Below are 21,717 nucleotides of genomic sequence, written 5' to 3'. Positions count from 1 at the left end.
TGATTGATAAAGGAAAAAATGACCAATTGTAAAAGAATGACAAAGAAATCATATACTTATGTGGATGTGTCTAATAAAATCCTTTCTTTCTCTCCCTCTTTCTCGAGGCATGATTCCTAAAGTTTCATAAAAGTCTACATTAAATATTAGTTGTGTTTTTGTATGATTTGACCTTTTTAATGTATTGTGCACTGTTATATGCTAATCTGTAAATGGATTTTATGGAGCTTGAATTAAACTGCTCTAAAAACTGTAATTGAATTACTGTATATTATACCATAATAAGACCAACATGATGGGCATATAACGCTGGAACTTAAATCTGATGCACAGACTGTACTGCAGGTTGGATCCTTGACAGTAGACGATTTTATGGTCTGTTTATGTGCAAAATAAAGATGAGTCCAAAGTATTGATTCAGTGTAAATACACTGATACAGGTATGGCCATTGACCCAGATGAAAAATCATATAGAGGCATACAGAACTGATTCAGTCACAGCAATCCTACCGATAAATAATTAAATCCAATTTGTAATTCAAGCATAGCAATGTAAGGGAAAACTACCCATGTGACAATTTATACCTGAACCGCCTACATTATTATTCAATGAACAGAAAATGTGGTCTGAAATCTCTAGTTGTAGTGTACATCCCAGACCATAAAGAGACTAATGGGGCTGTGTGTTGTGTATTGGGGCACAAGGTTGGACATGAATCTACGAAGAAATCGATGTTGTGGGCTAATGATTTCCAGCTGGAGAGGAGAGGTTCTATATGAATATCCAAGGGGTGATCTGAAAAACCATTGCCTGCATTCCCAGAACTGTGGTGATTTCTTTCCTGTAATCCTGTGAACAGTACTGGTAGTGCTATGGTCGCGTTAATGCTGCTACTGTTGAGTCTGCAGTGTTTCAACCAAGCAGCAACAGAAGCAGAGAATAAGGTATGCAGCAACTTTTGCACAGTTCATTCACTTATACCTTGTGGTGATTAAATATAATCACCTTATTAGAAATCACATTTTGTAAACATGAAGTAATAATTAAGCTTTTAAAGAGGACGAATGTATTTTTCAGTATATTCTTTCTGTCCCTGTAACATGAGTGTGTTCTGCATGTTGACAAAACTGGGACTGACCGTCAATTATGTGAAACTCATGAGGATAAATGCTTGAATTGTTTACTAAAAAGCCTTTCATATGTAGAGTTTTTACTTTGATTATTGTTGAATGTTTTAGGATGGAAATTGTTTTTACTTTTTCAGGGATTGCTTTTGGACCTGATCAGTGATATAGCTGAAGGTGAGATTCAGTACTGTCTTTTCACTGTTCATAATAATAATATTAATAATAATAATAATAATAATAATAATAATAATAATAGTCAGTAACTTTTTTTTCGTGGAATCGGTTTAGGTATCATAGCAGCAGTTAATGAGACGGACAGCGAGTACGAAGAGGAATCTTATGGTGATATTACCGAATTAAACCTAGACTGGCTGTTTGGCCTTTTTGATGAAATAGGTAATAAATCAAATATATTCAATACATGTATTATGTAATATAAAGGGGAACACAGTTTATAATTTGATATCATTAGAACATTGGACAATTCCATCACTGATTGTACTTAGTAATATGTGATTCTTTTTGCCCTGGCACTGTAAATAAATAGGATACAGTATAAGCATACCGTTTGGTACTGATCCCATTATCTAGCCCAGTTTTTTGGCTGAGCTTTAAAGAAATGTCCATATATAGGGTCCTCATAATTTCAGCACAAGGACTATATAAATCTTATCACCTTATCAATTTTGCTTAGAATAAGAGCTTATATGAAGTTTACACCAAATACTAAATTCAGAAAAGCCCAACATTTCAACCAAAATATGTGATATTTGACCAACTTTACATTAGCAAAATAAACTAACAATTAACACTGATAATTAACAACTAATAACTTAACAAATATATATATATATATATATATATATATATATATATATATATATATATATGTATATATATATATACGTATATATATATATACGTATATATATATATATATATATATACGTATATATATATATATATACGTATATATATATATATATATATATGTGTGTGTGTGTGTGTGTGTGTGTGTGTGTGTGTGTGTGTGTGTGTGTATGTATATACTTTGTTATGTAAAATACTGGACTGAGGTTTTGTTTTCCATTTTCATAATAACTGACACTCTCACTAACACTTGTCATTAAGTATGGTCAGTAAACTTGTTAATTTTTTTTTCTTTCTTGGAATTAAGCATATTAATCTCTCTCTCTCTCTCTCTCTCTCTCTCTCTCTCTCTCTCTCTCTCTCGCTCTCTCTCTCGCTCTCTCTCTCTCTCCTCCACCCTCTCAGATGAGTGTGATCCAAATCCCTGTTACAACAATGGTACATGTAAGAATGATGGTCAAGGTGACTTCAAATGCAGTTGCCCTTTTCCCTTTAAGGGCAAAAGATGTCAAGATGGTTAGAGACCGTATTTTGTTACCATTCCTACTTATTTAAAAAGAAAAATGTTTCTTTATAGAGAAAGTTCTTGGAGCAATAATTTATGGATTTCTCTGTTTTTCAGTTATAAATGTGTGTAAGAATGTCAAATGCGGCCGTGGTGAGTGCGTCCGTATTGAGAACAAACCCTTTTATGAGTGCAAGTGTATCGCCCCCTTCCAGCCTCCCAACTGCAGGAGATGTGAGTGTGATCAGTCTTTCTTAGTGACACTGACAGGAAACTAAAACGTTTTTCCAGGCAATATCGTACATACACAATTTCAATAAATATTCATTGTTAATTCATTAAAATATATTTTTTAAGCCAGGTTAATTTTGCAGAGGAAAACTATGTTTATTTTTATTGCAAGGGTATTGTAAGGACAATATAAAAGCCTTAAATTGTTCTGTTTTAGCCTCAGCCTGTAATCCCAGTCCCTGTCTGAATGGTGGAACGTGTGTTAAGGGTCGTACAAGAGCTAAATTCCACTGCAAGTGTCCTGAAAACTACAGTGGAAAGTTCTGCCAAGTTGGTAAATTGGTCTATTATTATTATTATTATTATTATTATTATTATTATTATTTAGTATTTATTTTGTTTTCCAACATGCTGTTCATTGACTGTATGTGGTTAAGGTCCTAATGACTGTTATGAGGGAGACGGGTCATCATACAGAGGTTTCGTCAGTGAAACAGTGTCTGGAGAGGACTGTCTGCCTTGGAATTCATACGTAATAATGCAGTTTGGTCCTTTCGGTGATGATGATGATGATGATGTAGAAGATGATGGAATAGGACCTCATAACTATTGCAGGTCAGACCTGCCTTTGTGTGTGTGTGTGTGTGTGTGTGTGTGAGTGAGAGAGAGAGAGAGAGAGAGAGAGAGAGAGAGAGAGGAATAAGTAAGAAAGCCAAATCTGATAAAAATGTAAGTATTGGACATTCCTTTATCCAGGAACCCAGATGGAGAGAGCCAGCCTTGGTGCTTTGTAAGACACAAAAACAAGTTGCGTTGGAATGACTGTAATGTCACACGCTGCCCTGAACCAGGTACACATCCTTCATATTCCCTCTTTCTCACCCCCAGTCTCTCTCTTTCCAACCCTGCCTTCTTTCTAACATTCTCAACATTATTACAGTTTCTTCAACTGAGTTAACAAGTGTTGGAGAGGCAAAGCCTACTATAAAGGTGGAGTTCTCTGAGTGTGGCAAGCCATGGCCAAGTAGGATCACACCTAGGATCTTTGGTGGGAGGAAGTCTATGCCTGGAGCTCATCCCTGGCAAGCTTCTTTGCAGATACGCCTCAGAAATACCACTGATGGCTTCAGTCACTATTGTGGGGGAATCCTCCTTAACTCGTGCTGGGTCCTCACTGCTGCTCACTGCATGTGAGTGTTGCCTGTAGCAACAGTGTGGTACACCAATACAAATTGACATCTGCACTATAGACAAATTGTGTAGTGTACAGTGTAGTTTAAAAAGAAAGCACTGGATTAAGAAAGCACATGTTTTAATATATTGCAGAATAATGAATTGATATTGTGTCATTCTTTTGCTTCCTGGCACGTGTGTGTGTGTGTGTGTGTGTGTGTGTGTGTGTCTGTTTGCTTGCCTATCTGTGCACTTGTGACTTAATAGTGACAACACAGTAGAGATGCAGGTGGGTCTGGGTGGGGTGGACCTGGAGAAGCATGAGGCAGCAGATCAGACTGTGGAGGTTGAAGATTATATCATGCATGAGAACTACACAGAAACTGATGAGGCCTTACACAATGACATAGGTTATCTACTAACACACCCTGCTTCCACGTACCATTGATGGCCCAAGCTAACTTGTACTCATATTATAGTGTTGATCATTTTTTAATTAATGACAAAAACATTCATTGTGCTTGTATTTAATTTAATTTAATTTTTTAAATAAATATCAGCCCTGCTCAAACTGAAGGCTGTGTCTGAAGATGGACTTTGTGCCAGAGAAACCAGGTTTGTTAAAGCTGCCTGTCTGCCCCCTGGCCATTTTCCTGATGGGATGAAATGCTCTATATCAGGCTATGGTGTCACTGAGAAAGGTGTGGCTTTTCTCTCTTACCCTCCATCCTCTTAACTCTTATTTGCTTGATCATGAGCTTTCCTCCACTGACTAACACAAAATCAAGTCCTGTTTTCCTGTCTTTGTTCTTGAAGATGAGAGTGGTTCCAGGCAGTTGCTGGACACAAAAGTCCTTCTGATCAACCAGAGCCGCTGCATGGCTCCTGAGATTCTTGGTGAAGTGTTGGATGACAGCATGCTCTGTGCTGGACGAATGCAAGGAGGGGTTGACACCTGCCAGGTGTGTATTTATGTGTGGTTGTGACTGCAACTGGGACTTGTTAAAAAATAGACATATTACATTAAATATATAGGCACTAATAATTAGTTTATTAATGCCTATGCCTAAACTTTAATTTTGCTACCTTTTTTCTCTTCATAGGGAGACTCTGGGGGCCCTCTTGTCTGTAAACAGAATGACACACATTATATCTATGGAGTGGTGAGCTGGGGTGATGGCTGTGGCAAGAAGAATAAACCTGGCGTTTATGCCCGTGTCACACACTTTATTGACTGGATCAATGAAAAGATGCGCTCCATATAGAGTTGCACTACACATTACAGGCATGCATTATTGATTTGTTTTTTAACAAAAGGACATCAGCCAGTTTTTAAAAACCTTTATTCTTGGATCCCATAGGCATTCGTCATACATCAAGCATGTACTCTTAATTGAGCTTATATCTATAGCTATTGGCATACTCAAAAAACTGAACCTGCCAGGCATAAAGTATACTGTATCAAACATCTCTTAAATATACTGCAACTATTCTGTAATTAGCAGTCTAAAATAATAATTGTCCACCAGTGACACACAAAACTGTTATGCTACCATTAAATAAAGTTTTGCAGCTATTTCAAAATAAGGGATTTTTCCTCAAATAAAGCTGTTTGCTTCATTTGTTCATTAATAATAATAAAAAGAAAGGCATTTGTCTTTCCATTACAACAATCCTGTCTTCTTCACATGCATAAGACACTCTCCGAAAGACTCGATTTCATCTGTACTAACAGTTCATAACCTCCCCATATGTCAAGTAATAATAGCTCAACAAACTGGATTTATACATTTTCATTACATTTACTCTATCCCCACCTTCATAATTCTTCCATCATTGTCACATTCAGACTTAATTCATTGTGTTTCTATGAATATCCTTCACTCCACTTCAGAATATTCTTAACATGACATCACTGTAAACTGCTTTCTTTACACTAAAATACAGTATGAAATGATCACTTATTTGTGATGAATTTCTTCTCAGAGGACTGGTTGGTGAGGGACTGGTTTGTAGATGAGTTAGATGTTACAGACTGCATTGTCATGGACTTTGTAGATTTTGCCTGTTTGAAAGTAGTGTGGATGGTCTTCTTCCTTTTGACTTGAAGGATCTCCATGGCATCTGGATTGACTGCAGACTGCTGGACTTGCTCTGTGGTGTCCACCTGCTCTGAGGAGCTGTGCTGCTGATTCTCCAACTGCAGCTGACGCTGGAGCATCTGAAGAGAAGAGAAGAGAAGAGAAGAGAAGAGAAGAGAAGAGAAGAGAAGAGAAGAGAAGAGAAGAGAAGAGAAGAGAAGAGAAGAGAAGAGAAGAGAAGAGAAGAGAAGAGAAGAGAAGAGAAGAGAAGAGAAGACATTGCCTAGAAGTCTAATTTCAATTTTGAATAATTTGTTAATTTTTTTTCTTCTGTTTTCTCTTTTTTACATACACCATACCCCTTTCATATTTGTTGCAATTGTAGATTCTAATAAGTTATCTCACCATCAATTCTTGATATTTGGAGATGGCTTGCTCAGTGTCCAGTCCCTCAGCCAGGCCAAGCTCAGCAGCTCTCCTGGCCATCTCTACCTTATGAGAGCCTGGAGGAGTCCAGCCCACCCCCTTTATCCAGTTCAGGTCAGATTTATAGTTCACCTGCAACCATCCACACAAAATCAAGTCCCATGTTCAAATCAGTACAGCTAATGGGAGTCCATTAGCTCTCTTATACACCTGCTATCAAAATCACAGATATTTCAAGCCCTATTGGTGACTGGAAAAAATAACACAATAACAGTATAAGCTTGCTTACAAAAATATTGATGAATGTACCTTTTTTTGTTAATGTCATTAATATTACATGTTTCCACACATAATTCCCATCTTTTAAACACTATTTGTTATAAAGTATATAAATATCACACAGAATTCAAAATGTTCCACTCACATCACTCTGCAGCTTGTAGGCCTGTTTAGCGTGTTGGAAGTTCAGCTGCTGTGGGTCACACGTGTAGTTATGGAGATGTTGGCGGTATGTGATGTCACTGGCCTGAGCCTGGCTCTTCCTAGCATGCAGGAACTCTGGCTGGTCTGCATGGATCTTAAATTGAGATCGTGTCTCCTGGAACTTCTTCTTGTACTCATTGTTACTCTGCAGCTTGCCTACAGCCAGTGAATGTCTCATCTTGGGGTCATCCTCGACACTCAGGAGACCTATCTGCTGACCCTTCTGTTTTACAAAGGCCTCCTTGTAGTGCAACTAAAGTATAATAGAAAAACATTGGTTTACTCCAACAGCTGTTTGGTCAGATGTTATTTCTTTACTTTCATATATGACTGATAAATGATTGAAATTTATTACTTAGACTCACATCACTGGCAATTTCTCTAGAGGCTTTGGCTGTCTGGAAGGGGATAGCATCTAGTCTGAAGTCATAGCCTGCTGACTTCACCTGGTCTCCTGATGCCTTATAAACTTTCTGTAGAGTGAACCATAGGATAGAAAATGAACCTATGACATTATTTAGTAAATGAATACAGTAGCTTTTTAAAACTTAAAAAAACTTCCATCGTACATCGCTGATCTGCTGTGCGTTGATCTTTGCTCGGATGAAGTCAGGGTGATCTGGGAGCAGGGTGTATTTGTGCATGGACTCAGAATCGCCAGACTTGTACAATCTCTGAAATATATGTAGTAATTGGTTATTACATTGTGCCAATATTTTTAATCCTATAACCATTTATATGTCTTTATTTTGGCATTTCTGTAGTATTATGCATCTTTATGCATGTATTATTACTATGCATCACTTAATTTTGTAAGACATTAGTTGTAGACTTACCTCACTACACTGCATGTAACTGTTCTTGGCATGGACAATATCAGGGGAATCAGCCACTTGGGTAAACTTCAGATGGCCAGGAAGCTGGCGATATTTCTTCTGCAATTACAAAGAGGGGCTTATATTGTGGAAAACCAAACGTTAAATTGCATAAACTGGTGGACGTTGTGTTTAATGCTATTGTGTTTTTAGTTCTGATAGTGTGGATTTACATCACTGATTAGCTCTCCAGCTTTTCTTGCAGACTCCATCTGAGGTGCACCAACTGAGTCCCAGGCCACTCCTTTCATGAAGTTTAGATCTGATTTGTACAAGTTCTTAAATTTTTCAGATTCAAGAGAAAAAGATACACATTATTCAGTATACTCTATTTAAATCACAATATACAGTATATTGTTCTGTTCTTTGCTTGGTAGACTCTATGTCACCAGAAAAACTGTATATATTTACCAAACAATTTTTTCTCTCTCTAATAAACTCTTCCCCAAGAAACTAATTTTCTCTCACCTGGCTCTGCAGCTCATAAGCCTTCTTTGCCCACTGCACCTTCATGTCATTAGGCAATACAGTGTAGGAATGGAGGCGTTTCTTGTAGTCCTGGTCACTGGCCAGGGCCTGAGCTTTCTTGGCATGAACCAGGTTGATCAGGTCTAGTCCAAGGTGATACTGCCCACTGGTGGACATGACATCTTTACGGTAGTCCTTGTCACTCTGCAGACGTGCCATCTGCCAGCAGTGTAGGAGGTGAGAATCATCCATAATGCTCCGTGCTCCAATGTGCTTGCCCTTCTCCAGAGCATGATTGTGCTTGTACATGTACTGTGGAATATAATCAATTCAGACTTCCAGGTTAGTAATGATAATTGTAAAAAAATTTATATAAAAAGTAATAACCTTAATGCACACCTAATATGAAACAATTTGGGTGATTAAATCATGCTGCACTGACATTACACACTACAGAATATTTACAGGACATGTAAAATTAGCATGGATTCTCCTACATCACTGGCAATGCCTGTGGATGCTTTGGCTGCCTGGAAGGGGATGTCCTGCATTGTCAGTTTATATCCCTGTGCTCTCAGCGTGTGCCAGGACTCTTTGTACTTGATCTAGAACAAGAACACAAATGCAGGATTCCATAACTGCATTCAAAAAAGCCACAATATGACAGTACAATGAAATTAAATCAGAAAATATTGTGACACATATAGTGTAACATAGTGGAATAATCTAGAATATCTGTTTTAAAAATAGGGTACAAAGGAAATGTCATGAAGATGGCTTAAAGGACTTACATCGCTGAAATTAGCAGCGTTAATTCTGGCCTGGGTGATCTCTGGTCGTTCAGCTGTGATGGTGTAGTTATGCCTGAGGTTCTCGCCTTTCTCTTTGTATAGTCGCTGTTGAATTTGAACATACAGATTAACTATTTTGTTTCAACTGAACCCTAGAAAAAAAGAAACAGCGAGGACATCAGATGAAAAAACCACAATGTTATGCACCTCATTGGTGATCTTGTTGCTGAACTTGGCATGAACAATGTCAGGGGAATCTGTAACAGATGTATGCTTAAATGCATATGGCTGCTGTCGATATTTTTTCTGTTGAATAAAGAGAAATTGCATCATTAAAATGATAAAATATATTTTTTTAAATTTTTTTTTTAAAGAGATTTCCCATTAGATATTAAACAATAAGACAAATACATCATACCTCACTGATCAGCTCTGTTGCACGTTTGGAGCCTTCAATCTGTAAGGCACCAGTAGCAATCCAGGCAGCCCCACGCAGGTAATTCATATCAGAGCGGTATGCTTTCTATTACACACATACAAAGCACAAGTCAGTAACTGTGCAAAAATCAGTCACTTTACATATAAGTGCACATAGTATAGTACTGTATACTGTATGTCTCAGATAATGTTTGTTATAGAGCCAATCATATGCAGTAACTCTATGCACAATTTTGTAGCTATACAGTGCGAACATGTGATTTTACAATATTCCATCAATCAATTAAGGATAATTATTGTTAGAAGACATCAAAGGTTACCTCACTCTGCAGCTCATAAGCTCTCTTGGCAGCTTGCACCTTCAGGTCATCAGGCAGAGCGGTGTAATGGTGCAGGGTAAGCCTGTAGTCTTGGTCACTAACCAGAGCCTGGGCCTTCTTAGCATGGACTACGTCTAACATGTCCATTGAGAGGTGGAACTGAGAGTGTCCTTTAGCAGAGTCTTTCTTATATTTAATCTATACAGTGTGCATGAGATAAATCAGTAAGTCTGCCAAACATATCTTTAAAAGATTCTTATTTGCAGTAAAAATAGATGGTTTTAATACATTATACACTGCTGGTCTACTCACATTACTCTGGAGCTGGGTGGCATTCACTGAGTGGGCAATGTTAATGTCATCCTGCAATCCTTTCAGGCCAATCATCTTACCCTTCGACTTCTCAAACTGCTCTTTGTATTTTTGCTAGAAGTGAAAAAATGTAGAGCTTGGTTACTTTGCCCTGATAAAAAAAAAAAAAAAAACATAATATAATACAAGAGAGGATCACTCTTACGTCACTAAGTATATCTCCAGAGGATTTGGCTGCCTGGAAAGGAATAGCATCCAAACGTAATTGGTAGCCTGCATCTCTGAGCTTTGTCCATGATTCTTTGTAGCATGTCTTTAAAATAAAAACACAAGAAGAACACATGAAATAAGTGGATATTAAGTTGAGGAGCAATGGTGGTACTGAAACAGCATAGCACACATGCAAAAATCTCACCTCACTGAGATTCATAGCATTTATCTTGGCCTGCACATGCTCAGGTAGGTCTCCTGTGATTGTGTAAGTGTGCTTCTCATTCTCTCCCTTCTCTCTGTACAACCTCTGTATGAACACAAAGTATCAAATTACATCTGGACAATAAGGAGTGCTGAGAGAACTTATCTCTTTAAATATAACCATAATAAGTACATTTATCATTCCCTTCAAAAATGTTAGAACTGAGAGCTCAGGTTACACATAATCACTGAATTGTCACAGATTTACTTAATAAATGTATTATATATAGATCCTGATAGCTGTGGAATTTTCTTACATCTAGTGCCAGTTTGTTGCTGACTTTGGCCTGTACCATCTCTGGTGTATCCTCCACACTGGTGAATTTCAGAGCACTCACATTCTGACGATATTTTTTCTGAAACACACAGGTAGCACATTTGTGCACTATTTTGTATCTATTGTGAAATATAATGATATAAAATAATATATATTCAAATAAAATGACTCATGGATACTGCAGAATTTTTCATATTCCTAGGCTGATAATTATAAACTATATTTAACACTTTTTTTTCATTGAATATTTTCAGTGGTGATTAAAAAGAAATTTGGAATATAAGATTGTTTTTTTTATCGAATATATTCTGTTGATAAACTAATAATAAGATTGTTTAGTCAATCAAATCAGTTATCAGATGTGTTTTATTAGATTTATGCTGGTAGATATTTCTGTGTTCAGGGCCTGATTGAATGAATACACTTTTGTGTAGTTAAATTGTTTTAACATAGCCTTAGTTTATACATTTATATGTTTTCCTAATTCTAAATGTGATCAATTAATTGCTATATGAGTTAAATAGAAATGAAGGAAATGACACTTTTTAAGCTTAGTTCAATTAGAAGCCTTTAGGGGTCTTACAAATTCTAGTAATGCTCAGACAGTTAATCAATACCTCACTGATGATATTGCCAGCCTTCTTAGCCTGCTGTACATCAAGAGATCCAGTAGTCTCCCAGCCAACACCCTTCATCCAGTTCAGATCTGACCGATACTTTTTCTGTAGGAGAAACCAGTTCATATATAATAAACTGTCAATATATTTTAGTTTGGTTATTTCTGTGGATCAGGCATACTTAAATAATGTTATATCTGACTCATACATCGCTCTGTTGGCCATAGGCTTTCTTCGCCCATTCTACTTTCATATCACTGGGCAGGCTTGTGTACTTGTGCAGGAAAGTTCTGTAGTTGGTCTCTGTAGCCAGGTCTTGGGCCTTTTTGGCATGACTGATGGTCATCATATCAAGTGATGAACTGTGTTTGGTCTTACTGTCTTCATACTCTTTCCTATAGTTGCGGTCGCTGTGGAGTTTAGTGGCCAGTGTGGAGTGGGCCAACTGAGAATCATCTGTCACAGTCTTCACCCCAATCATCTTTCCTTTCGTCATCTCATACTGTTTCTTGTATTTGACCTACAGAACAATGGCTGTTAATGAAACAGTCACTTACCCATACATTTTTTATTACATTGTGTTGCATAACTATTCACCCCACTGTGCAACAAGTCACTACAAAATGTGGAAAAGTTCAAAGCGGTTGAATGCTTAAGCAGCACACCACTCTGAATACTGTAGTTTCACACGACAGGTATGGTTTTCACATTTATTGTACTGTGGTCACTCACATCACTGGCAAGGTCCCTATTAGCTTTGGCAGTAAAGATTGACAGTGCATCCATGCGTAACTCAAAGCCCTTGTCCCTCTGGGCCTCCCAACTACTCTTATAAGTTTTCTGAAGAACAAAAGTAGAATACAGCATTGACTTATAATCTTAAAGTCTTCAATTATTTGCGGGGTATTTCATGTATAGATGAGTGACACATTTGAACGCATACATCACTGAGAAGCTCTGCATTAGCTTTGGCCTGTCTGTAGAGAGGTTCATCCTTGCTCGCAGTGTACTTATGGATGATCTGCTCTGTGCCTGCCTTGTATGCCAGCTGAGAAGAAAGCAGTAAAAAATATGAGACTCACTCTGTCAGTTGCTTGATTTAGAACATTAATATGAAGTCAGACAAAACAAGTTTACAAAATTATCTAACATCACTCTGTAGTTCCTGGCTCTTCTTGGCATGCTTGATGGATAAAGTGTCAGCTGCTTGGGTAAACTTCACACTGTCCACCTTCTGACGATATTTTTGCTGCAAAATAGTTTTACAGAGTAAATACTCAGTGAAGCACAAATGTTCAAATCTTAAAACACATTCTCCTCCACACACAATTAACTTACATCGCTTGCAAGCTCTACAGCTTTCTTGGCCTGTGCAACATCCAGGCAGCCATCAGCCTCCCAGCCCACTCCCTTCATCCAGATCAGATCAGAGCGGTACTGGTTCTGTTAGGATCAAACCATATAGCAGGCTCAAAAAGTGCAATAATAATAATAATAAAAAAACAGTTATTGTAATCCTATGTTTACTTCTACTTTTTCTTACATCACTCTGCAAGTTGTAGGCCTTCTTAGCCTGCTGCACTTTGATGTCATCAGGCAGGATGGTGTAGTCATGAAGCTTCTTCCTATAGTCTAGATCACTGGCCAGTGCCTGAGCCTTTTTCGCATGGTTTAGATTCACCATGTTCATAGGCAGGTTACACTTGGTCTGAATCTCCTTTGAGTCCTTCTTATAGGCAATCTAAAGTCAAATGGAAATATAAAATTTCTTTCTCTTCACAGCATTTGCTCATACATAGTTTTTTAATATCTTTTGTTGGCAGAAAGATCTTTACCTCATTGTTCAACTTGGCCACTTGAAGACAGTGGAGAGTCTTCGAATCACTTACATTCATACCAATTGCTTTGTCCTTGTTCTTTGTGAATGACTCTTTATATTTAATCTGCAAGATATGTTCACAGTCATATTATTGGCATCCCATGATAAACTTATTTTGCTATTACATTGATACAGTCAAACACCAAATGAAAATATATTTGTCATGGAATTAGCAAATAAATGCATACATCACTGGCCAGATCTCTTGAAGCTTTAGCAGCTTTAAAGGTCAGTGTGTCCACACCAATGTCACATGCTTTAGACTTACTCTTCTCCCAGTCCTCTTTATACTTGATCTATGACCAAGAAGAGTGTAAATAATACCAAAAAAAACACACACACACACACACACGTGTCTAAAACTAGAAGACAACATAAGTTTGACTATTTTTTGTACTATATACTCACATCACTAATGAGCTCTGCATTGGCTTTGGCTGTCTTAAGCTGTGGTGTATCTTGAGCTGAGGTATACTGGGTCTTAGTTTTCTCATAGTTGGCTTTGTAGTTCAACTGCAAAATACATTACAGCATGTTTAAGTCACCATTGTGCTTTAGAATCTAAAGTTGTATACACTACTAGTCAAAAGTTTGGACGTACTGATAAAAGATATAGAATTAGGAATTAGACCAGGAAACATGTTAATCAAAACAATTTTATATTTTACATTCTTAACATCTTCTCCACCAGCTTTCCAAACTGGCCTAGCACTTGAATACTACTTGTTAGGGGGGAATTTTTATATTTGTCTTAGACAAACATTTTAACCATAACAAAAAAAAACAATATAATAGATAGTATATTTAATCTAGTTCAATCTATTATATATTACCATAACAAACAGTACATTTGGCTGTTAGAGAGGAGATCAATACCTACATTGCTAAATTGCTGTGCGTTGATTCGAGCTTGAACAATGTCAGGAGTATCTGTCACCTGACTGTATTTCAGCTTGTCAATGTGCTGTCTGTAATTTTTCTGTGAGGGACAAAGGCATATCTTTACAAGGAAATTGTTTTGCAACATACTAATGTATTTACTGACATGAAATGACTTTCATGTATTTTTTGTGTACTTGTAAATGCCACTTTCAAAATGCTACATATTAGGAGACACACATCTTTGAGAGGCTCCAGTTTCTTCTGGGTCTGATAAGATGGGGTGATTTCAGCAGGGTAGTTGTATTCACCATGCTCCTGTTCATACTCTGACTTATAAGCAATCTGAAATTGAAAAGATTAACTCAGTGCACATTTAAGTCTTCTATGCAAACATTATTTTCTACATCATCTGCTGTGTTCATAGTGTTACATTCCTCATCATTGAATTACTGTGTGTGTATAACTTTCCAATTAGTTTCACTGTACATACTAAATTCATAGTAGTTTCAAAATAATTCATAGTAGTTACTAATATGCCTCAAGATGAATAACTGAATAATAATCTAGGAATTAAAAGAGTTAAATGGCATTCAACTATAATGATCCACATGATCAAGACACTATATTAGCAGTACAGTAGCAGCAAAGTCTTACATCACTGGCCAGGTTTCTGACTTTCATGGCATGCAGAGTTTTCTTGTCAAGCCCAGTTCCTTCATAGTGACCCTTCATGTGATTGGCATACTTCTCCTTATATTTATTCTGTAAACATAATATGATAGAAAACTCTATTACACAGTGCAGTATTTTAATAATTAAGTATGTAGTTAGAAACACAAATGTATGCAGATATATTTTTATATAATTGTGGATTTAATCTCTTGATGTCATTGTCACCATATGATTCTGTTTCTTTATGTGATGATCAGACATGAAGCAGTGTGAACTCTGCACAGTAATATTACACTTAAATATAGAAAATGCTCTCACTCTTTGGGCAGTCACATAAACACCATACTCACATCACTGGTATACTGGGCAATCTTGGACACATTTTTAAACTGTGGTGTCTCACAATAGTTGATGCTGTGTCCTTTTGTGTTTTCATGATCTTTCTTGTATTCAACCTGAATACAAAAACAGTGCATGTACATTATAAACAACCATGATCTAATACAGTGGAGTGCTATTTTAAACCTTTAGTGACCTTCACATTCTTCGCACAAAATCATCTTTGCTCTTTTACCCCTGAACATAAATCAGGCTGTGATGATGATATGGTGTCATTGGGTATCAACAAAGCCATTTCAACATGTCTAGGCTGGGAGTGGTACAGTGACATGATGTCACTTTTCTCTCTGTGATCTGTGTGAGGAGCTGAACTCAGCAGGAGAGCCATGAAAGAAGAACACAATACAAGTTTGGTGCCTTTGTGTCTGACTGAGCTCATGGCAGATGCCTAAATCATCTCTGTCATCCATAGCATCACAGTTTGCGTTGCCATATATGTCTGCATGGGAACCACAGTCCATCCTCATAGCTTATGGTTTTGATGACACATGTCAGATGATGTTTCAAGAATGTTAAGTGTGCACTTAAATAGTTATGTTGTATCTGTAGTAAGTGTAAGCTGCAAATATGAATCGTGTACAATGAAATATGTTTAATAAGAAGCATATTTAAAAACAAGAGTTCACCTCACTGACGAGCTTGTTGATCTTGCAGGCATTCTTCAGAGCCAGGTTGTCATCAGAGGTCAGGCAGTGGTATGCAGAGGCAGAGCCCTTCATTTTGTTCAGGTCTTTCTTATATTTCAGCTGCAGGTTAAAACGGGGAGAGAATTTAATGCTTGTGCTACTCAAAAACAACACCTATGTCAGGGGGCATTCTCCTGGTGTGAGATAACACATGTTCACACACAAACTCAGGCGGTGGAAATATATTGGTCTGCTGAGATCTTTTGGAGTGACATCATTCAATTCCTGGAGAGGATTCATGACAATAAGAGAAATTCCCTCACTAGGAATGAAGATTTCACTCAGAAATGACACACCAACAATGAAAACAAAATAGCAGATAACAAAGTGTCTATCACACAATTCTACTGTATTCATTTAGAGTCAAAACTCACATCACTGGCCATGTCATTGGCTTTCTTGGCCATCTGGTATCCAGGAGTGATCATAGCAGGAAAGCTTCCCTTGCCTCTCTGCTGCTCATATTCCTCAGTATAGGCATGCTGAGATACAATAGTCACAACCACAGAAATAAATGTAGTCTCATAATCGTAGGTTTGATCACTTAGTAATAAGTGCTTACAGTGAACACAAACCCAATCACCAAGACTTACAACCATTAGCCATTCAATATGACATGGATGGCTGAAAAAATAAATCGCAAGCATATCCACTTGTGATAATATTATTATTATATAGTACATGTGTATGCAATAAATAATTGTACATATACAGTATGTTTAATTTCATGGGTTTAATGTTAAATACACATAAATGAATAAGCAAAATGTTCAGATAAGCCCAATAAATCATCTACTGGGAAAGGCATTTAGCTGTTACTTACTGCTATGCAGCATCTCCTTAGGTAAAATCCTGAATTTTAATTCACTGTGTTTAAATTTCTCTGAAGGACATTGACAAGATTTTTCCATGCAGTTGGATTATTACACATTCCTAGCAATGAGCACGGCCAGAAGTAAATCAAATTATTAGCAGACAAGAAATTGTGTGTTTGCCTGGGGTAAGTACTGATGTGCAATATGCCATTTATGTCATGTCATTGAATGAACAGTAACTTAAAATGTGCTTAAATGTAAAAGGAATGAAGCTTGTTACCTGGCTGAACTTTTCTGCATTCTCTTTAGCCAGAGTGAACTCAGCTGCTCCAGCGTCAGTGCTAGCTTTACCCTTTATCTCTTGTTCATACTTCTGCTGGTACTTCACCTACACAACACAGGCAATCAGCTGCTTAAGTGTCAAACTCTCAGTGTGAAAAGTATGCAAGTTACGTGTGAGCACTTACTTTGCTAGCCATTTCATTTGCTTTCTTGGCCACTTGGTAACCAGGAGTAAAGTGTGCAGGGAAGCTTCCTTTCCCCCGTTGCTGTTCGTATTCCTCCATGTAGACAACCTGTTTTTTGTGAATGATTGATCACATTTCTAGCCATTTATTAGTCTCATAAATTCTTTGAAATATGTTAATAATATCTGGAAAGTTTATGCTTACATCACTAGCCATCTTTCCTTGACTTTTAGCCAGTAGCACCTCAGGTGTATCTATCACAGTGGTGTACTTTGAAACCCTCTCCTCGTGTCCCTTCTTATACTCGACCTGATAATAAATTGAGCACATGAAAAATATTACTTGAAAAGTGTGTAACAATACATAGTACGTATGACTATTTCAAAATAAACAAATCCCAACATGTGATTTCTTCCACAGGAATCTTTGCTTACATTGCTCGCAAGAGTGTTGGATTTCTTGGCTACTTCGTATGCTGGAGTGAGCATAGCAGGGAAGCTGCCTTTTCCTTTGGATTGCTCATATCCCTCTGTGTATTTCACCTGTTAGTTAAGATCCAGGAATATTAAGGATGCTTTAAAACCACACTATCTATATTTACGTAATGATAATGAGTGCATTTATTGAATGTATTTAGAATGCTTTTAAAGCATTTCCTTTTTGAGAAATACTTTTTGAGCATACTTTTGAGAAAGCAGAGATATATTTCCTTCTGCTTTGATATTATGCAAAAGTGAAAAGTATGAGTATGAGCATACATCGCTTGCCAGTGAGGTTCCAGTCTTAGCATGCAGCATCTCAGGTGTGTCAGTTACAGAGGTGAACTGTGTCACTCGCTCCTCATGGCCACGCTTGTACTCCACCTAAGTCCAGAGAGACTTATATAAATATGCTTTCATGTTCCACAATTACAACCATCACACAATCATCCTAATTTAAATAGAGATTTGAGATTACTTACATCACTGATGATTTTCTGTGCCTGAGACATGCGAACTACCTCCTGGCTGCTTACACTCCCCGAGTACCATACCTGCTGCTCTGAAAATTCAGATTCATAGCCCTAGAGGACAGTTTAACACAGGCACAAGTTTCTTTATTTCACTGATCCTGGATGTAGCAATTTAATAACTGATCTCACAAGGTTTTTTTTCCTTCTGTAAAGTGGCTTTGGGTTTAAGAAAGGTACTTTATAAATCAAAGTTAAAAAAACATATTGTTATTATTATTATTATTATTATTATTATTATTATTATTGTTATTATTATTATTATTATTATTATTATTATTATTATTTACATTTTATCTGATCTCCTACCTGGCTGGTCATTTGGCTGGCCTTGCGAGCCTGTTCTATCTCTTTGGACATGTCATAGTGGAAAGTGGACATGAAACGTTCACCATCCTCTCTATATTTAATCTGCCAACCAACATAGTGTTTAATCATAGACGGACCTGAACTCACAGTTTCACAGCTTAAGCAATGTAAAACATAATTTATACAAAATATGATAAGGCAGTGAATATAACCAAGATGTGAATAAACAATGACCAACAGTTTCCAATGAATTGTTCGACGTATTTCCAAAAACACAATGTTCAATCATGATGCGCACAGTGATACATCCTTCTTGTTCAGAGAGTGTGGACAGTGTTTAGTTTTATAATATGGTGCTTTTTATAACATTTTTATACTGGAAATTGGTTTGGGAATAATTCCAGGAAGTAAAGGAAATTTAATAGATTGTACACTACAACTGCAGAGTCTAGAGAGAGTACACGCTTATGCACAGTAACAGACACGAGCAGGTGGATACCCACCTGCTCGTAAAGAGAGAGAGAGAGAGAGAGCGAGAGAGAGAGAGAGAGGGAGAGAGAGAGAGAACAGGAAAAGAAGAGGGCTGCTTTCGTGGTGCATAAAATTAAGCACCAAATACATAGAGTGGATCTGAGTAGGGTGTCGAGTCACAGGCACACCACCGAAATAGCGCAGAGCAGAAACTCAGTCCCCATTCCAAACCTGTAGAGTCACTACAGCCTCTGAACTTTCCTTAAAACAGCTTTACAACACTCATGAAAACCACTATTATGACTTTTATTAGTCAGCCAGTGGCTTCCCAATTCAGTGTTAACATTAATATATTAATAACATATATGTGTATTTAACTATTCCTGATATTGTTGATATTTTACCTTAGAACCCATCAATAATTAAAATCACAAAATACTGACGATTTTGGGTCATTATCATAATATGATTATTGCTGTCTCTGTAAGCAATAATCAAAGCTATGGTGTGTTTTGTTGTATCTTGGACATAATTGTAAGCTCACCTCACTGACAGCCTGTGCCTGCTTCTTGGCATTAATGTTGACGGGGGTTTCATAGACACTTGTGAAGGTGTTGTTCTTAGGATTATGTCTGTAAATTGAACACAAGTCATAACAAAATTGATAGCTTGTGGCAGTGATATGCTTAGTTTTGTGTGAGTATCCTTACAGGGGTAGTAACTGCTTTAAAACAAAAATGTGTATTTTATATAAAAATGAAAACAGAAATTGTCAAATACTCACACTTGACAATATGGCCTCTTTTGGTGACTTATATAATTATTGGCAGTGAGAACCATCTTACAGACCTCACAGTGAAAGCATGTTTTGTGCCAGTTCTGTTTATATGAGAGAGATACATAGAGAGACAGACTGTCATTACGTATTACAAAATTCAAATCTACGATAATAATAATAATAATAATAATAATAATAATAATAATAATAATAATAATAATAATAAAGACATCATAGGCGATCTGTCTAAAATGCTTGGAAAACCTTTCATGTTTGCTATTTTGTCCTAAATGGTAACGTGATTAGTGTTCTTACATCAGCCAGTGCTATGGAAGTCGCTCACTGCTTTGTTATTATTAGATTAGTATTATTATATAATAAACTATCTGAATATTTAAACAAAGAAAAAAGACTGAATGCCTCAAATCAAATATGTATTCACTTATTACAAACATCCAGACTTACCTGGCCAATGAGATTAACTTTTTCAGCTGGATATACCACAAATCCACACCTGGCACAGTTCTGAATATTCATCTTTTCCCTATTAATGTACTCACTACAAATATATATATGTATACAGTACGTATATCAAAAAATGCTCCAAAAATTCTCCAAAATAAGTAGTCTTGGGCAGACCTCAGAGAGGAAGGTAAAGCGTTCCAGACAGTCCCCTGTTCCCGCTTGTGTCTCCCTCTATGACCTGTGTTAAACTTAGATCTGCTACAGGCCAGCTCTGTCTATTAGATGTACTGGATGCAAGGTTCCACCCTTCTTTAGACACTGCCGGTCATGTAACTGGCTGTCAAGCTGTCTGTTAGTGAAGAGGGGGAGATGTTACTGTGTTTATGTAACCAGACACTAAGTTTGCTGTTGTACATTTCGGGAGCTTAGTCACAGTGGCCTCCACATCTTTCAGTTGTGCTCAAAAATAGGTGAATGAAGTCACACTGAGCTTGCTAGCTACACGTGTAATAGGTGCATTACACATGTTTTTACGTTTATCATGCTTAGTCATTGATGTAATTTCATGAACCTGCTTTCATGCAGAATAGTGTAGGTTCCAGATGTGGTTTTCAAAGTTTAAAAACTTTTTTTAATAAATAATTTTACACTGGGCAATAATCAACTACTAACAAAGTTTTCATCCTCGTTAGAGTTATTATTATTATATTTTCATTGATGACATTTCGCTGCAGGGTTCCCGGTTCAATCCTGAGCTCGGGTTACTGTCTGTGTGGATTTTCACATGTTCTTCCTGTGTCCGTGTGGGCTTCTCCCACTTATTGTCCCTGAGTGTGAATGAGTATGTGAATGTGTGTATATGCATGATGACCTTTAACGTACTAGTGTCCCATCCAGTGTGTAGTCCGGCCACATGCTCAGTCTTCTTGGGTAGTCTCCAGATCCAATGCAACCCTGACCAGGATAAAGTGGATGAATTAATGAATGAATGAATGAATGAAAGAATATTCATTAGGTTTAACCTCTATCTCTTAAAAACAAGTATAAATAACATCAACTGGCATTTAAGTGCAATTTTAATACAACTGTTGAACTGTTTAACTAAATCTGATACATACTGTTTTTAATCTACATTTTAACGTAATATAACTTGCAAGTACAAAAATTTTAATGATTTGTGGAAATTATTTTACACTGGAAAAGGTTGCATAACACAGAGAAGCCCTGCTCTGCACGACCTTATCATGATAAGCCTTGATAGCCTTTGTAGATCCCTACTGTCTTGTTCACAGTCAGTATGGTTTGGGAAGCCCCTGAATAAATTACTCACTAATTAAAATGTCTTAAATTGTGGACTCTGAGCATGTTCACACTGTGAACATAACTGTGCTCTCACTGCCATTGACGTGTGAGTGT

General features: G+C 37.1%; 2 protein-coding genes across 3 annotated transcripts; one reads left to right on the top strand and one right to left on the bottom strand.

Annotated features, from left to right (window-relative positions):
• Nucleotides 1-803: 803 nt before the first annotated feature.
• Nucleotides 804-5,514, top strand: LOC128616499 (hyaluronan-binding protein 2). The gene is made up of 13 exons (XM_053639039.1): nucleotides 804-945; nucleotides 1,266-1,302; nucleotides 1,417-1,524; nucleotides 2,404-2,514; nucleotides 2,621-2,737; nucleotides 2,952-3,068; nucleotides 3,172-3,349; nucleotides 3,491-3,585; nucleotides 3,675-3,924; nucleotides 4,175-4,317; nucleotides 4,468-4,608; nucleotides 4,724-4,869; nucleotides 5,011-5,514. Exons 1-13 carry the CDS (start codon nucleotides 874-876, stop codon nucleotides 5,170-5,172), a joined length of 1,677 nt encoding a protein of 558 aa, XP_053495014.1. The 5' UTR covers nucleotides 804-873; the 3' UTR covers nucleotides 5,173-5,514.
• Nucleotides 5,482-20,593, bottom strand: nrap (nebulin-related anchoring protein). 2 transcript variants are annotated; one of them, XM_053639033.1, is made up of 43 exons: nucleotides 20,302-20,593; nucleotides 19,843-19,937; nucleotides 19,603-19,690; nucleotides 18,588-18,689; nucleotides 18,231-18,332; nucleotides 18,028-18,132; nucleotides 17,704-17,811; nucleotides 17,474-17,578; nucleotides 17,270-17,377; nucleotides 17,083-17,190; nucleotides 16,362-16,469; nucleotides 15,928-16,047; nucleotides 15,253-15,357; nucleotides 14,885-14,992; nucleotides 14,468-14,572; nucleotides 14,229-14,327; nucleotides 13,757-13,861; nucleotides 13,537-13,644; nucleotides 13,305-13,412; nucleotides 13,013-13,210; nucleotides 12,808-12,912; nucleotides 12,620-12,718; nucleotides 12,413-12,517; nucleotides 12,202-12,309; nucleotides 11,678-11,989; nucleotides 11,470-11,574; nucleotides 10,833-10,931; nucleotides 10,517-10,621; nucleotides 10,307-10,414; nucleotides 10,102-10,215; nucleotides 9,790-9,987; nucleotides 9,450-9,554; nucleotides 9,239-9,337; nucleotides 9,032-9,136; nucleotides 8,738-8,845; nucleotides 8,241-8,552; nucleotides 7,946-8,050; nucleotides 7,734-7,832; nucleotides 7,467-7,571; nucleotides 7,263-7,370; nucleotides 6,839-7,150; nucleotides 6,394-6,546; nucleotides 5,482-6,128 (listed from the first exon to the last, which is right to left on the bottom strand). In XM_053639033.1, exons 1-43 carry the CDS (start codon nucleotides 20,371-20,373, stop codon nucleotides 5,865-5,867), a joined length of 5,490 nt encoding a protein of 1,829 aa, XP_053495008.1. In that variant the 5' UTR covers nucleotides 20,374-20,593; the 3' UTR covers nucleotides 5,482-5,864. The 2 variants fall into 2 exon arrangements, with proteins under 2 accessions (XP_053495008.1, XP_053495009.1); XM_053639034.1 differs by lacking the exon at nucleotides 18,588-18,689.
• Between the last annotated feature and the right edge of the window lie 1,124 nt (nucleotides 20,594-21,717).

Source organism: Ictalurus furcatus, chromosome 13, assembly GCF_023375685.1.
Source record: "Ictalurus furcatus strain D&B chromosome 13, Billie_1.0, whole genome shotgun sequence".
NCBI lineage: Eukaryota > Metazoa > Chordata > Actinopteri > Siluriformes > Ictaluridae > Ictalurus > Ictalurus furcatus.
This window is presented reverse-complemented; position numbering and strand designations above follow the sequence as displayed.